General features: G+C 43.7%; 1 protein-coding gene across 1 annotated transcript in view; it reads right to left on the bottom strand.

Moving 5' to 3' along the window:
* The window catches only part of LANCL3 (LanC like family member 3), a gene marked incomplete at both ends in the record, with an annotated part of 32474 nt that extends 16140 nt beyond the window's left edge, over positions 1–16334 (bottom strand). Inside the window, one exon of the mRNA XM_080355401.1 lies at positions 15789–16334. Coding sequence (XP_080211527.1) covers positions 15789–16334 — 546 coding nt within the window. The remainder of the gene's footprint in view (positions 1–15788) is intronic.
* Positions 16335–17302: the final 968 nt, after the last annotated feature.

Raw genomic sequence — 17302 nt, 5'->3', positions numbered from 1 at the left:
ATGCTGGGTACATTTGAAACACAGGAAGAGAGATTTCATTCTGTACATTATTAAGCAGCCTGATGGTTTTTTTCCTCCTCATGTTAAAGACACTGAATTCCTCATTTTCCTTCATCATCCAGAGCTCTCATCTTCCTCATACAACAATTCCCAGTATACATCTTATGCCTTTATGGTTTTGCAAGTGTTCAGACATCCTCCCCCTAGACAAGTGAACACACTTCATTCAGGCTTAGCAAACTCAGTAAGAGAACAGATATACCTCCTCAAAGCTTCATGGCAGAAGTGTCAGAAATAAATAAACAAATTATGAGGGAGGAGAGAGGCTGAGAGGAGAGGCCAAGGCAGAGCATCCATTTCATGCTCTCCTGCCCAAAACCCTACCATTTTGTTCTCAACTCGGAACCAATTGTACTGATTGCTAATGAATTCTGCTGCAGAAAGCAGCATTTGTAAAACTATCCGTAGGAGACTTTGTAGTTTGTTACTATGCTAAACTTGTGGAGATGGACTCCAGAAGAAGAGAAAATCAAATTAATATTTTTTTTTCATCTGTTTCAAATTAAGGTTCAAGAAAGAGAACACAGTTGCTGCCAGCTGGAGGCTCCCAAGTGCAATGCTTTTGGTGTTTTGCTTTTCTCTTCCCATTTACAACCAATAAAAGCTTGTTTTTACACGTTAAGATGCTAAATAGGGATGCACAGAATGCCCTGATAGTAGCTGTATAATATGTGCACAGTTGTAACAGTTCAGTACCTTAAAGAAGTGCTTGACCTTCTCAAAATCTTACTCTCATGGAAGAGAAGGACCTAAACTCTGTGTGAAAATTCTCATGGTGCTGCGAACAGCTCAGGGAAAATCTCCGCTTAGTGTATTGCAGCACTGTACAAAGCAAACAAGAAGTGTTAGGATGCATGAGAATAATACTGAAATGGTTATTAAAAAGCTACTTTTTCAGTCATTGCTTTGTTCTTTCTTCTGATGTTTCTCCAGGTCTGTTCTCCCATCATCAAAATACAGTAAAATAAAAAAATCAAGCAGAAACAGATATTTTACAGACAAGTGAGAGATTACCCTAGAAAGTGAAGCTAAAGACTGCAACGTTTATGTTCCGGCCAGAAGATAATTAATGTGATAAAGAACACAAAAAGTTATTTTAGTTTTGTAATACAAGAACAAAACAATAGCTTGTGAAAAGCAGCAAGTTTAAAGACAAAATATCTCTCTGCTCACCCAAGACCCAAGTAAGCTAGGGAATATATTTCTGCAAAATTTATCTGAAGAACAATTGCATTGTGGAATTTTAACAAACCTCTCTATAATTAAGGTGAGATTTTGTAAAAAAGATTTCTGAGTTAACTGCAAGAAGTTCCCCAACACTCCAACTGAATTAAATTTCAATTCTTCAGAGCCTGTGTTGTCTAAATAAATATTTTATCACCTTTTAACTCATCAAATATTACAATGTACAAACATTTATTCCTGACAGATGTTGCACGGCCAACTCATAAAATCAATTCCTAGAGCTCAGCTCAACAGTTCCGGAAGAAAGGTAAACCCTTGTGCTCCAGGGCATAAAACTAGTCCTTAAGAAGTGCAGGTTAAGCACATTACAGACAACACATTTCAAAATTACCTTCCACAGACATTCGTGCAGCTACTCTGAGTCATCTGGTAATGGTACAAGATATTAAACCAGGTGGAGGATTGGAAACTAATCCTGAAGAAGAAAAATTTGTTTGTGTACCCCTGTGCTCCTTACCACAAGCAAGTGGAAGCATTCAATTGTGTGGACAACCTCCATGTTGGGCTGTATGTAACACAATTTGAAAACTGTTACTCAAATCTGTTCTACAATTAGTGTGTCTCTGCCATGCAGGAACAGTTTCTTTCCATGCTTACACATTGGGTGGCAAAGAAACAGAGTGACTTTGGGGCACTTCCCTGCACACCCTGCTCTGAAAAACACTTGGGTGTTTTATATAAGTAATTTCAAACAGTGCTGCAATAGGAGAGACTTGCTCTACCCATCAGCACATTTAGCTTAGAGGCACCAGTTTCAACTCTTGCACTGTGGTGGAAAAAAGAAGAGATGTGAATTTGAATTACCAGGTTAGTGATGAAATCTCAAGGTTATTGCTAAAAAAAGGAAGAGACTGTGACCCCTACTGCGACTGTAATTTGCTCAGAGCCCAATTTGGTCTTAAAACCTGTAAGGCTGATGAGAGATAAACACATCCTGCCCTCGCTAGTGGGAAAAGACACGATGCTCAGTTCACTTTTACTCCACAGCAGGCCAGACCCTGCCTGGGGCTGTGTGGGAAAAGCACCTCCAGCAAACTGGGAGAGACTGCAAGAGGGAGAGAGGAGCTAGACAGGACGGGTGGGACACTGGGATGGTGGGACAGTGGGATGTGCTCCCCAGCTGCAGCTTTACAACCTCCTTTGGAGAAGGCAGAGAAGAGTCACAGCAGGTGAGCTTGAGTGCAAAGTGCCGCTGCTGTGGGAGGGCAATGGGAAAGAATTGCATAAATGCCCTTGAGAAAAGTGAGCTCTATAAATCTGCACCAGAGCTCTGTGGATTGTAAGTGATGTAGCCGCTGACATACGAATTCTGATGTGGCTTATGTGCCCCACAACACAGCACTCTCAGGATCTGCATGCCTATCAAAAGATGCCCAGAAGACTCAACGGCACAAACTAGATGACTTGGACACTTAGGCACACCCAGCCTTAGGCAGCAGCAGGGGAAAACTTTGACTACGAAACTTTCAGGTCTTGGCATACAGAGTGGGTTTTAGGCAATGGAAAGGCCTGAAGAATTATGGAGAGGGAATGCATAATGTCTCTACTGCGTAGGCAGTTCAAAATTCCACTGACCTCCTTCATTCCATGTTGTGTTAACCTCTGTCAGGGCTGGTTATGACTTTTCATTTACATTAGCTGTTCATTCTCACACAGAATAAATACAAAGAAATGTAACATTAATTTATATTAGAATAAGCATAGAACTCTGATGTACTATCATGTCACATTCAGATGTACAAGCAATAATGCAGCACATCTGCAGATAACACACTAACACTCATGTGAACTACACACACAAGCAACTCAAGCCCTGTCATGTTCAGCTTAGTTGAATCTCGTTTTCTTCCTAGCATAGAGGATAAGTGTTAGAGATAATTCTTCCCAGATACGTGTGCTTGTACTGCTAAAAATAAACCTTATTTCAGTTCATTTTTTAATCTCCTGAGTTGTTTTCATACTTTCCCTCTGCCTGCATATGGTATTTGGCACTTGTCTCAGTTTAAAAGCCAAAGTGATTCTCATCCAGTGAGCTGCCTCTTCTGGATCATTAACGAAGATAATAAATAAGGCTGGTTCCTACATCAGTCCTTTATTAGTAGTTACGATTAGCTTTGCTTGTGGTCTTTCAGCCAGTTCCAAATCCACAATGTCCCCATCCAAGCCAGCATGAATTACGTTTTCAAGGAAGATTATCTTTGACACTGCATCAAAAGCCCTATTCAAATGTGAACAGGGTATTGGCTACTGCTCTTTCATCAGCCACTAATTTTATAATTCTGTTATTTACAACAAGTGATCTTGTTTGCCTCGCAAGACTTCTTTATTCTTCTAAGTCATGCTGCTTTATCTGTATCATTCTATTATGCAGATATTTATGAGGCATGTGACATCTAGAAATATGTCTAAGTATTTGCTGCTGAGGAACAATGTGGCTATCTGCAAAATTAGTTAAATGAGGTAAACAACAAAACAGCATCATTCACAGGCTAACAGAAGCATCCGTTAGTCACTTCAAAGTAGCACCAGCATTGCTTTCAGGCAAAGGTAATTCTAGAGAACTCCATGCTGGCATCATGCCGCTTTTATCTTGCATGATGATCTGCAATTTGTGCCATGCCAGTAAGCCACTGAATGAAATATCAACTTAAGCTACAAGAAGAATGCTGACAGTGTAATGCAGGAAAACCAGATGAAGGTGATTGAGTCCTCTGAATCACCTGAATTTTACCCTACTCTTAGACTGTGGTAGCAGCCTGATGTAGTAAAAACCCTGGTGATCTGTATGTGACTCCAAGACCCTACCAGGAACATCGACAAAGATAGTTCTGAAGCAAAAGACAGTAACAAAAGAGTTTCCAGTAGCAAACAGTGCCATTAGCATTACCTGGAAATATGCCCACAACTCCAAATACAATTCAAGTCATACTTCAGATACAGAGAGTCACTTATAATTCAATACTGCCGCTTTTCAAGGGCAGAGTAAGAGTCATGAGACTAATCTGAGGAAGTGTGGGATACTGTGCTCTTTAAAATGTACTTTACTTGGTAAGCAATGAATGGGATTACCATCTGTACACTTCTCCTGGTTAAAAGATTGCCATTTCTTACTACAATAAAATTAGGAAAGTGTTATCAATCTTCCCTTTGCACTATTTATTCTCAGTTGTGACTGTGTATAAACCAAGCATGCTCTGGGAAAAAGAGACTGCTGTGCTAGAAGGCGCAGTTCAGATTATGAGAGTTCAAACCCCACATAGAAAGCAGGAAGAGCAGTAGGAGCCACGAGACAAATCCTACCACCGTCACCAGCAATAATAAACAAACATTCACTGCACTTAGCCTTTACCTTGCATTTGAAGATTTCAAAGTGCTCTATAATTAACTAACATGAGTTACTATTAACTCATGCTACAGATTACGCTGTCCCGTGGCTGCCCTGGGAGCACTCAATGCCATGCTTCTCTTTCACTGGATTTGTCATTTTACATAAGTATTCTCAGCAGCCATACAGAAGGAACTGCAAAATGAGACAGGAGGGCCCGGCCAGCTATTTCTGGACCTATGGATGACAACATGCGTTTTCCAAGTACACTTGTTAAGCATGTATTCAAAGTTATTTGCCAGATGCCTTTCTTACCTGTTCTTTGTGCTTAATATTCTGATGCCCTTGGAGTAAAGCAGCTTCACTGCAACAGCCCAGAAGACACAGAAGTCCTCTGATGCCTGTCTTGCAAAATTTGAAAAAGATCTCATAAAAGAAAAAAAAATACACACACAAAACCAAAACAAACAAACAACAACAAAACAAACAAAAAACCCCTACAAAACCAACGAAACAAAAACAAACCAACCAACCACAACAGAAAAGAACCTCCCTCATAGGCCGTGTGCCTGAGGGGTGCCCTGGCTATCTGCAGACAGCAGGGACAATGTTTTATCACCCCCACTGGGTAAATCAGCTTACAGAATGGGTTTTGCCTTCTATCCCCCAATGCGTCCTTGGCTCCTCACACGTGATATGTGACAGGGAACTCCCCTCCTCCACTGGCAAACAGCAATCTGTGTGGTTTGATTTTTGTGGGTGCTTAGGAAATAATCTTCCCATAGCTCAGGGGGACAGGTACTTTTAGGGTATTTCTTGTCTTCTTTTAACTGTGGGGTACAGCCCACCTCTAAGGATCACCCAGACATTGTCACTAACAGACACTCTCAGCTCAAGGCACTGAGAAGGCATTAGGCTGCAGCATGCTCTAAGAATGCTTTGTTTTTTTTAAAAAAAATCTATACATTAAAGATCTTCAGATTGAGAACCTTCCCAACTACCTGCGAGAGCCAGGAACAATTTTGTCAACCTTAATACTTAGCTCCTGGGTAAAGATTTTGCCCTTCCCTGACACAGCAAAGACAGACAAGGAGGGATGCAAGCCGTGTTTCAGGCTTTGCGGTAGAGCACGTCTCCTTTCGACCATTTAGACTTCAGGCTCTTCCCTGTTGGCAACTGCAGGAGAAAAACCTGCAACCCTCTGCCTTTCCAAGGTATCAGGGGATGTCTGAGGATGTGAAATATCATTGTGAGCCTGCCTGTGGGTAAAGAGGCAGATGGAATAGGAATTACTGCAATTTATGGGAATCTCGTTTAATTTTTCTGGCTTTCCATGGGTCTTTTCCATATACTAACACAGGGGTTGTTCAGCCTGGAGAAGAGAAGGCTCAGGGGAGATTTTATCAATGTATATTGACACCTGATGGGAGGAAGTATAAAAGAAAGAACGAGGCTCTTCTCAGCAGTGCTAGTGACAGAAAATTACACTTAAGTATAAAAATAATGTTTTTTTTTACTGTTAGAGTGGCAGAAGACAGGAACAGGTTGCCCAGGGAGTTCATAGAGTGGATCGAGATAATCAAAATCAAGTGGACACAGCCTCAAGCAACCTGCTCTTGCCAGCCCTGCTCTGAGCAGGGGTCCAGAAGTACCATCCAGCCTTGGCCATTCCATGACTCTGACCAAGCCAAACCCAAATGTAACTGAGTATGTCAATACACTGTTCAGCCAGATGGTGTGGGTTTCACTCCTCTAGAGATATTCATATTCAACTCTGAGTTTGACTCAGCTTACCTGCGTGGTTTTTTAAAAATTTACCTCACAATATTTGTTTTACCAAAATAAGCTAGCAGTCCCACAGTGCTTAGATAACAAAATCAAAATAGGAAAAATGCGTTCCCACTATAACTCTGTCTCAGTTTTGTCTTCTGGATATGGAGCAGTTGTATAAGCATTATTGCCAGATATTTTTGCTGGCGTAATAAAAAATGCCTATGTAGGAAAATAGCAGCCTGGCATAAGAAAGCTCATGATTGATTCAGCTCTGCAAGACCAAGAACAAACAAATCAATATTTATTTAAAGAGCCTGAAGGAGTTTGCTTTGCTGTTCTACTACTAAGAATCTTCCCCAAGTTCATATCTGATCAACTTATGTCTGTTCAAATTTAAACAGCTACATGTGGAATGTGTATCTTGGGGTTCATTGCTATTATAACTGTAATTTCGACTAATTAATTGCTGGCTTAGCCTTAGAAAACTAAAACTATTAAATATAACATTAGCCATTTCACGGATGGCAACCTCACCTAGGTGTTCCTGCTCCGGCAGGGGAATTGGACTAGATGATCTTTCGAGGTCCCTTCCAATCCCTAACATTCTGTGATTCTCTGATAGAGATCAGGAGTTAGGTTTACAAAGGGATGAAGTTAAAGCTTCTCATTTTGCATATCACAGCACAGCTTTTGCAGTTCAATACTTCCTTGGCTTTACATGACCCCTACCTACTTCACTTGTTCAGAAGCCTTTCCTAATGAATACCTGTCCGTGTAGCAGCAGCCCATTAAAAGACGGCTGGATAACAGCTGATCAGGAGCTGGATATGAGTCAGTGTCACGCTGGTGTGAGATACAAACACCTTAGCAAGCTGTATAAATAGAAACTGGACCTGGAAGAAACACAAAGTTGTCTCTCGACTCAGTTAGAAAGGGCCTGTGCCAGAACCATGTGTCCAGCTTCTGGCACTCTTCAGGAGACACTGGAGGGACTCTGGCAGAGTGTGATGGGAATGATGAGAGGTATAGAAAATATGATATGTGGGAAGATTGGAAAGATTAGGATTGTTTGCTTAGAGAAGATTAAGGGTAGAAATTATAGCAGTCTTGAAATATATAAAGAGCTTCTGTAAAGAGGAACAGAATTTCTCACTATTTCTCAATGGACAGGACAAGAAATGTCAAGCTTAAATTACAGCAAGATTCAGGTTAGTCTTTAGGTTAGTCTTTCTAATAGGGAAGCTAACAAAACAGTGTCTCAGACAGCCAAGGCAGACCTCTCAAGGTCCCTACCAGTTCTTTGATTCTGGTAGGGATATCCTTTGATTGTTAGGACTGAGTAGACAAACTGCAGAACACTGACAGTATTTGCAATACTCACCATTTTCCAATTCTGCACCGCCCCAATGGCTGAGAGCTACTTTTCCCTGTGCTGCTTCTAGCCCTGGGCCCACACTCTTTGAAGAGCACCTTCCATTTCCTTGACACTGAAATCTAAATTTGACCAGCACATCCCCAATTTATAATCCTCAGTCATGTTAACATTGTACCAATGAGGGAATAGAAGTATTCTGTGAAGCAAAACTTTAGTGACACAAAATAACCGAACACCTTGGGCAGCTAGAAGGTGTCACATCTGTCACATTTTCTTCTCCTAGGTGATTAAGTGCTCTATGACATCCATTCCATCTTGCTCACAATCCACTGCTCTTCAACAAGAAATATTAAGGCATTAAAATGAGGAATTCAGGAATGCTGATCTGCTGCAAAAATAGAGTTACAGTTCTGCTCTCAGGCATCAAAATATACCCATCTGAGAAAGACCAGAAGACTCAGCAACAGCTTGGACTGCTATTACGACACTTCTAGATCATGTTTGCCTGAAAAGAAATAGCTATTTCCATTATTTCGCCTTGCTATTCCTAGAAAAATTAACCAGCTCACTATCACTTGAAAATAATCCTACAACATAGATAAGAAATAATTGTTTTTGACAGGGTATTTTCATTGAGCTTTGTTGTAATGGAGTGGACGTAAGGTTACACAACATCACTCGGTGCTTAATCTCATGCTTGTCAGTGGTCAAAGAATTGCATGACAGACACAGACAAAGAGGCATTTTGACAGACTGTCTTATCAAAAATGGTGACCTGATTGCATATATTGAATTCAGATTTTTTTTTCTAAAAAGGGAGTGGAATAGGCAAGATGGCTGACAAACCAAACCCCTATTGATAGCAAACACCTTACACTGCGCTGCGCTGGGACGGGATGCTCTTGCAGCAGAGCAGGACCACAGGACTTGCCCATTTTAATTGCCCCCCAGATCCTACAGGGCTCCTATACCGCTTGGAGGTCAGGCTGGAGGCAGCAGTTTACAGCCTGTCAATAGGGTGGTGGTTGATTAAGATGGTCTGGCTGAATTAACAGAGAGAAGTAGGGTCTATTGATTTAATAGAGGAGAGAGGAAAGGAGAGTTTCTGTATATAGGTGCTGCTAGTTGTGGTGCATAACTGTGCTATGATTTATGTACAAGTCTAATGTTATAACAATGTGCATTAAATGGCTACAGAGAAACTTACAGTTTAATTTTATCCCTCCATTTCAGTGCTGTAATGTGCTGAGGATGTTACACTTTCACTGGTTATTGCTGCTTTCACTGGTTATTGCTGCTAGCCTTGTGCTCTTTTCCTTCTCTCAGGAGCAGCTCAGTCTTACAAATTTCCACTTATTTAGCCTGGTGCCAAAGTAAGGTTTACTAATGGCATTACCATTTAGTTTATATATTAATTTATAGTATTATATGCATGTAATAGGAAAATGGCAGTGTCAGAAGTAGTACAGCAATGTTCATGAAAATGCCCATATTTCTTTCCAGACATCAAGTAGTTATCTCAGTTATTCCTTAGAGGAAGAAAATATGCAATATGAGACATAATGTTGTGCTCTGAATTTGCAAGCACTGAATGTGATGACAGCTATTTTTGTAAGTGTATGATCCTATGCAAATAGAATATGGTGACAGAAGAGTGACAAACAAAAACCAAGCAAAACTTGTAATTTTCTTCAACAAAATGTAGTTTACTCCTCTGTCTGCTCCTTAACCTGTTTTCTCCTTGTCTCTACTCTTCTGTCGAACCTTTATCTTCTTCTAAATCGAGTACATTAGCCACCAAATATACACACCAGTTTGCCAGAGAACCTGATTCTAGTTTTAAATTTCCCCTGCTCCAGGGTCTGTTTCTTTCCTTTTCCCCTTCATCTTTGAATTCTGCTACGCCTCTGCATCCTTCCACTTTTACATTTTGCCAGTAACTTATTATTTTGCTTTTTTATCATCTTTTTCATTGGCTCCTTTTTTCTCCTCTCTGTTCAGCCACTGTGGAACATCTTTTTTTCCCCATGCCTGCCTTTTTCCCTGCCTTCACACACTCCACCATATATGCATGTGCTACATATGCAATTGTTCTTCCTGTATGTCACCCAGCATTAACTGTGGCTTTTTGTCCTTTGTGACAACCACGCCAAAAAAATCACTATTAGCCTTTGTCATGGAGGAAAACATATATCTCAATATAGCTGTCTGTAGAACCACAGTATTGTAACAAAGTTCTTTGACAGATGGAGAGTGCAAAGACACTTGGCATTCCACACCTCTGCTTCCAGCAGGCGAAGGAGCGGTACAGACAAACTCCAAATGATGATGATGAGGAAGATGACTGAATTGACAAAGTTCAAAAGTTAACTTACAGTATGTGAATTAAAAGCAGTTAGCAGAAGGATGGCAAAGTAGAGATCTATTCTGGATACAAGAGATGCCTCTGGATAAATATATTTCCTTTTTTGTTAAAAACTGATATTATAACATCAGTATTATGGCTTGGGCTGCTTTTTCAGCAAAAAGATGCTGCTGCATAGGCAAACATTCTTCCAAGAGCACAAAGCAGTACAGAGATATGACACTGCTTTTGTATAAAACTGTCTTTTTAGAAGACGATGGCAGATTAATAGCACTCTTCACCTATAAGCTGTTGAAATCTGTATTTCTGCAACAGAATATATAATGTATATAGCTAAACTTGCATCAATCAAACCTCCAGTCCTGGCAAGATCCACACCAAAACCTCTGTACTACAGTGCTTTTTACTGGTAGTTAAGCAATACACATGAAATACAACAATTTCAAACCCAAATTTTCTGCTTTATCCCTACAACTGGATATTCAGTGTCCACTGTGTTGAACTGAATCCAGGTGGCCATTATCAAGGCTGCTTAAAATAAGAAGAGATTTGTGTTGCCTTGCTGAAGAGGAACAGAGAAATTCTGAATTATAGACCCAAACTATTTCAGAATGCTTTCTAAAAAAAAGCCAGAAGTAAATAATTCCCTTTCTTTCACTTTTTACTTTAGAAAACTCTCACTGTCAACTCCCAGTTGAAACACATCAATTTAAGCAAATTAAAGCAAAATCTAGCCCTTGTGTGCAGTTTGAGAAACCATGCCTAAAAGAACGTACATTTAAAAGAGGCAGGCTAGGATCAAGATTTTTATCTTTACTGGTATCTTATTTAAATCCTCTGTGGCAAAAAAAAAGGAGACATCCTGGCTGTGTAGTGGCCTGTGTAAAATGAAATAATGAAATCAGTACAGCTCCAGCTAGCACCATGATATTTGACATTTCAAACACTACAACACTTCAGACAAACTGGCAAAGTCTTCCACAGAGAGCAATGACTTTAATAGGCATAGAGAAGGAATGAAATCTCATCTCAAAGGACAACTTTCCCTTTCAGCTGTAGCTGAGATTAAAAGCCCGACATGGGGAGCCTGTGCTACAGCTCTCGGAGGTGCATCTCTGCTGTGGGTATTTTGCAGACCTGCCTTCCTAAGATCAGTCCATCAAGTGTCTTTCATTAAAAAGATGTTCAGCACAAATACACTTATATCTCACGTTAAAAAATCTCAAATGAAATATGTTCTAGGCAGGACTCAGGAAACTCTTTCCTCTCACGCTTCCTGTTTTTTTTTCTGAGATTGAAAAAACGAAACAGACAAAAATGTGAAGTAACATACAACAGTATTTAAATATTAGGTGGAGGGAAGACTGAGGAACAAGTAACATCATCTACACATGTCTAAGGAGTTGAAAGAAAACCATTTCATTCATTTTTATCTTCTCTTGCAGAATATTAAGAAATACACTGGCAGGACCTGTCAGGTCTCATGCACTGCACATCAGTCTGTTCCACCACCTTTGAAAGCCGGTGCTGCCTCACATCTCCCTTGCTCTGGCACCCAGAAATCATAGAGCAGTGCTGTTTCTGTTTTCCATGTACCAGGCGAAGTTGGTATGCCTCATTTGCAATCTTGTGAGGTACAAGAGAAAAGAGGCTCTGGTGACAGACAGCAGCCAGGGTAAGCATGGTTTTTAGCAGGGCCTGACACTCAGTGGAGTCCTGCTAGGAAGACCATTGCCCTTTCTGGGCATCCTATAACAGAATAACATCAGAATTATGCCCTCTCTGAGACAGGAGAGCAACCTCAGAAATACACACCAAATCATGACATTACATTTGTTGCAAAGGGAAATTGAGATGCCCCTCTGCCACGGAGACAGAAAGCTTCACCATATAATGGCATGAAAGAGCCCAAAGTCCCTGCAGGCTCACAAGTAACCTCAGGGGCTCAGCCCCTGAGGGAACTGGTTTGGACATGCTGCAGGCAGAGTGTGGGGGTTCAGCCTGCCAGCACTACAGCTGCAGGCAAGGGTCTCTTGTGGTATTCCCAATGTCTTTCAAAAACCACGTTCTCTAATGAAACCACAGCATCAGGCAGTCATGCAAAACACCGTCCTGCCCCCTGCATGGTACACAGTCATCCAATGCTGTATTTTCTTCTGCAACTCAGAGCTTGTGCAAGTCAGTCAAGCCCATGGATTCATGCAATTATTATAAGGAAACCTGAGCTGTACTAAAAGCTTGTAACATCTTCACAGATGGTGATGCAAGAAGCCACCTGAAATTCTGTACCTTCTCCTCTGTCATCTGACAGTTACATTGCTAGAAGGAAGTGCAACTACCGAGACACGGTATGCTCCGACAACCACGAAATGGAACAGAGACATCACTGAGAAAAAATGAGGAGAGGGTAAAATACCACCCAAACAGGGAGCTGGAACCACCATTTTAATGGTGTCTTGCACAAGCAAATACAGACCAAGTGAAAAGAATTAAAAACAGGACTGACAGATTTCCACAAGAACACATAGCAAACCAACACTACAAGCATCAGAAAAAAAGAGGTACCTGAAGAAGACAGAACAGAAGCAAAATTTCCCCTGAACAGCAATTAAGGACAGCTAACTTACAGGTACCTTATTTATCTGTACCTTATTTATCTGTACCTTATACAAACAACACATTGTTTCTGCCACGACAATATTTTACTCATCTCTGCCTGGGAAGCACTGACTACAATGCCATGGAAATTAAGGAAAGGATGAAAACAAACATCTTTCCTAATGCACGGTACATCATGAAAGTCAGATCCTGTTAAGCCCAGGCTGTTGAAGTAATCCTTACTCATGCAAAAACTCCAAATTAATTCACCAGGGGAAAATGCTGCATTAGCCTAAAACTCTGAAAACCAGCTGAATGCAAATGCCTTCTTCATATGAGGTCAATATTGTTCAACGGACTGGAGCCTTCCAGACAGTCCATTAACTTTCTGAAGAACATGTGAAGCTTTCAAACACTGAGACTCTTTAGTAAGAAACTCAAGCATTAGGGCACAGCAGCTGAACTAAATTGGGGTTTACTGAAATAAAGCAGTTTCCTTCCTTCCCTGCCTGAAGAAGACAAAACCAAACCAAAACCACAAATTGTAAAATGTGCTCAAAGAGCGTTTCTTCAAGGGCAAGCAATCTCTTGTATGTAGGTCACCATTTGACTTCTTCAGAGGAAAAAACAGCCATACGGGCAGCAGCAGCTGTATTTCAGTTTAAGGAATGGATTTCACTTTGTGCTGGAAATGCACAGCATCCTCAAAAAAAAAAAATCAAAAGTGGGAAACAAGAAAACATGCTGCAATGAGCCATGTGAGACTGTGCACAATCAAATTACAGGAGGTAGCATTTTCCAGTGGTTCAAATCACAAGACATTGCTTCTATTCTGGGCTGTACCTGGCTTACCATTTGACCTTGGATAATAAATCACACACACTCTTTCTGGGCATCCCTTTCTTCATTTGTAAAAAGATGCAGGGTCTAGTCTGGCAATGTACTAATTAAAATAATTCTGTATCAGAGTGGGAACACTTATCAATGGATCCAAATTTCGCTCAAGCATGAATACACATAGACTAGACATCATTACCATTTTCTCCAATAAGAAGCAAAATATTTTAACTAAAAGGTTTTTCTTTAATTAAATTAAAAATTAAAGTTGGTTTTATTAATACTTAACAGTTTAGATTATTTCGATTTATTTCTTGTACTATATATTTTAAATTACAATGTGGTGTCAGAATAAATAATACTAAGGAAGGATGTTAGCTTGCCAATTAAACATCAGCAAGGGGACACAGAATATGTTTCATTGGCAAAATAACCCCTTCTGTGATTGTACTTAACCCACTTGCTAAATAGATTCCATAATAAGTGCACACCTGTGCACATCTATGAGGCTGTTTAACTCTTTAGAGTTGTGTAAAGTATAAATTTTGAGCAAGCAAGCAGAGAGGATAGTTTCCCCCCTGCCTGTCAGCGGTGATTGCACCTACTCTTGAAACTGTTCAGTGATTGCTCTCAAGGATGCAAAACAAACAGATGAAGGAATTAAATGAAGCAGTAGAGTCTGAGGTGCCACCTCATTCAGCTGGTATGTTACAACACCATCACAAGCACTGACATGGGTACTAGACACACTCCCCCAGTGCGGACTGAACTAATGGGGATGGCTTATTTCTCTGTGACGAACCTTCCCCACAGGCTAGCACTGAACTTACGATGGTGATGCATTTACAAAACTTTTCTTGCATAGGAAATGCTGTCAGAACAAAAGGTTTGGTAATGTTATCGTCACAAATAACATAAGCATTTTTCTGGTTATGACTGTTAGACAATCCTGTACAAAGAAGCAGCATGTATGGTATGCTACTTTAAATGCTTAGTGCTGTAAAAATTTTTGTTTAAGGCAATCAAAACATTCAACTGACTTAACATTCTTCTTGCCTTTTCTCTGGATACCCTGGAGTCTCCTGAGTCCTCCATTAAATGAATTTCCTTGAACTCTGACTGCAGTGACTGGTATTGGATGGGGCAGAGCCATTTGTTTTTACATCATTTATTTACTTGTAATAGTTGCTTCCTCTCCCAGGAGGAGAGAAAGCCAGAAGCATATGAACTTGCAAATCAGTGATTAACGGAGGAAATATAAATTGGACTTGACAAGAGGACAGGAACAAAAATCTAACAAATGCCTGCACTGACCACATAGTAACAAACACCACAACAAACTGAATCAATTGCATTAATTATTATGCTGTAGTCAGTGGAAGCTCTGAATGACATGTAAACACTGACAATGACAATATCCTAGGGTAAAGTCCCAACTACTGAAACCAATGGCACACCAAACCATAATCACATCTTATGCTTCCAAAAAAGAAAACAGCTCTTGTTCATGAAAAGCACCAAAATACATGACCAGATTTCCAAACATCTATCAGCTTTTGTGGGCTGGGGTTAGTAAAACTAAGTGCCTCTGAAAATCTGGTTCTTTGCTTGCAAATTATAGTACCGCACCACTTATACTAATAAGGTTCCTTACTCCATTTTACCCAACTTTATTCCCTTTCTTACCCACTTCATTTTATGGAAATATTCTTGAATAGCCTGGGCTGACTCCCGTTAAACAACTCACCACTTGGCTACCAGGAACTGATGCTCTAGGCAAGCCCGGGTGCAGGATGCAGCGCCCTGTTCCCAGCGCTCTGCCCCAGCAGCGGGACCGCATCCCACACGCCCGGTGCCCCCCAATCCCGCTTGCAGAAGATGCATCTTTTGCGTCAGGAGAGGAGCGCTGTGGAGGAACAGCTACTAGAGAAAGCCTCTCCAGGGGTCTTCCTGAACCGGTTGGGGTTTGTTTTGTTTTAGGGGGGCAGAGGGGAGGCTGTGGGGTTTGGGTTTTTTTTTTGGTGAGAGCCCCGGCGCCGGTGCATTCCCCTCCATCGCGGAGCAGAGGCGAGCGCACTGTCCCGCCTCGGCAGCAGCCCGGGGTGCCAGCCCGGGGAATCGCCGCCGGCTCCCAGGGGCCGCGCCGACGGCGGTGCCGGTCCCCCGGCGGATGGCCCGCCGCTCTCCACCCCGCCCGCTGCCGCCCTTACCTCCATGCCCAGCCGCTGCTTCAGCACCAGGGCGGCGCACAGGTATCCGGCGCGGCCGACGAAGAGCTCGTCGGAGCCGCACTCGAGGAAGGAGAGCGGGGCGCAGACCTCGCTCAGCTCGCGGAACTTGCCCAGCGGCCGGGCGAAGTCGGGCAGCCCCAGGGCGCGATAGACCAGCGCCGCCACCGCGTACACCCCTGCGCCGCCCAGCAAGAAGGCGGCGCGGGTGTCCGCGTCGGCCTCGCCGCCGCCCTCCTGGTAGCGCAGGCAGGCGTCCACGACGCGGCGGGCGGCCCGCAGGTAGGCCTCCCGCGACGGCGCGAACAGCGGGCACTGCGCGACGTGGTACAGCATGTAGGCCACGCCGGCCACGCCGCCGTACAGCCCGCCCTGGCAGCCGCGGGGGCCGCCCAGGGGCGGCAGCTCCCGCAGGATCCGCTCGATGGTGGCCGTCACCAGCGGCACCGTCGCCTCCCTGTCCGGCGCCGCCGCCGGGCTGCCCGGGTAGTCATCGAAGCGGTTGGCGAAGCAGCGCTGGCTCTCCATGCCCGAGCCGGCGCGGCGCTCTGCGCAGCGGGGAGCGGCGGGAGGGAGCGAGCGAGCGAGCGGGGAGCTGCCGGGGGAGGGGGCGGAGGGAGCGGGAGGAGGGAGCGCGGGAGAGGCGGGAGGGAGCGGGAGAGGCGGGAAGGGGGCGCCCCCGCAGCCGCCCACCGGTGCCCGTGAGGGGCGGCGGGCGAGGCGTCCGCTGCCGAACCGCCGAAAGCCGAGGTGGGGGCGAACCCGGCCGGTCGGCTCGGCTGTGCCGAGGACGGGTCTGCCACAGGGCGGCCGCTGCGTCCCCCACCCCGGGGCGGAGCGGCCGCCGCTGCCCCCTCAGCGCCCTTCGGTGCAGGGGCCGGAGGCCGCCGCCCCACCTGCGCTCAGGGAGCGCTTCTCGAGTGGCCGCCGGGCTGTGGAAGAGATGAGGGTGACTGACCGGATCTCCAGAGCGCTGAGCGGAGCCGTGGGCGAGGCCGGCCCGGTCCCGGTGTCCGGCTCGTCCTGCCGGGGCTGTTCTTTCTTCCCATATCGAAGGCCGTGCTGCGCCTTTGCCCGACCCATCTGCAAATCCCTGGGGAAAACGGGTTTATGGTGCTTTTTATCCTCTCCCGCCCCTCCGGTGCCGGAGGATTTGGCTCAAGGCTGAGTGCCGGGTCTGCAGGAGAGATGCAGGGCCGCGAAGGGTGTCCAGAGGGCTGCTGGGTTATTCCTGGCTGGGGAACAGCCCCTCGGGGGCTGCTGCAGCCAAAGCTGAAGGATGTAGCCAAATACAAAGGAGGGCAGCCCGGGGACAATTTACATAGAAAGCTAAGCAAGTCCTCAGCAGACCAGGAATGGCACAAGGCCATCTTTGGCCCCTTTCCTTCATGCATGAGCCAAGTAGAGCTTATGAGGAACAGAAAATTTAGGCCACTGAATAGATGCCCAGTTAAAAGAAAAGGGGAAAAAATGAAGCAGATACGAGGAGCAACTCT

This window comes from Nesoenas mayeri (genome assembly GCF_963082525.1).
Source record: "Nesoenas mayeri genome assembly, chromosome: 1".
In the NCBI taxonomy this organism is placed as follows: domain Eukaryota; kingdom Metazoa; phylum Chordata; class Aves; order Columbiformes; family Columbidae; genus Nesoenas; species Nesoenas mayeri.
This window is presented reverse-complemented; position numbering and strand designations above follow the sequence as displayed.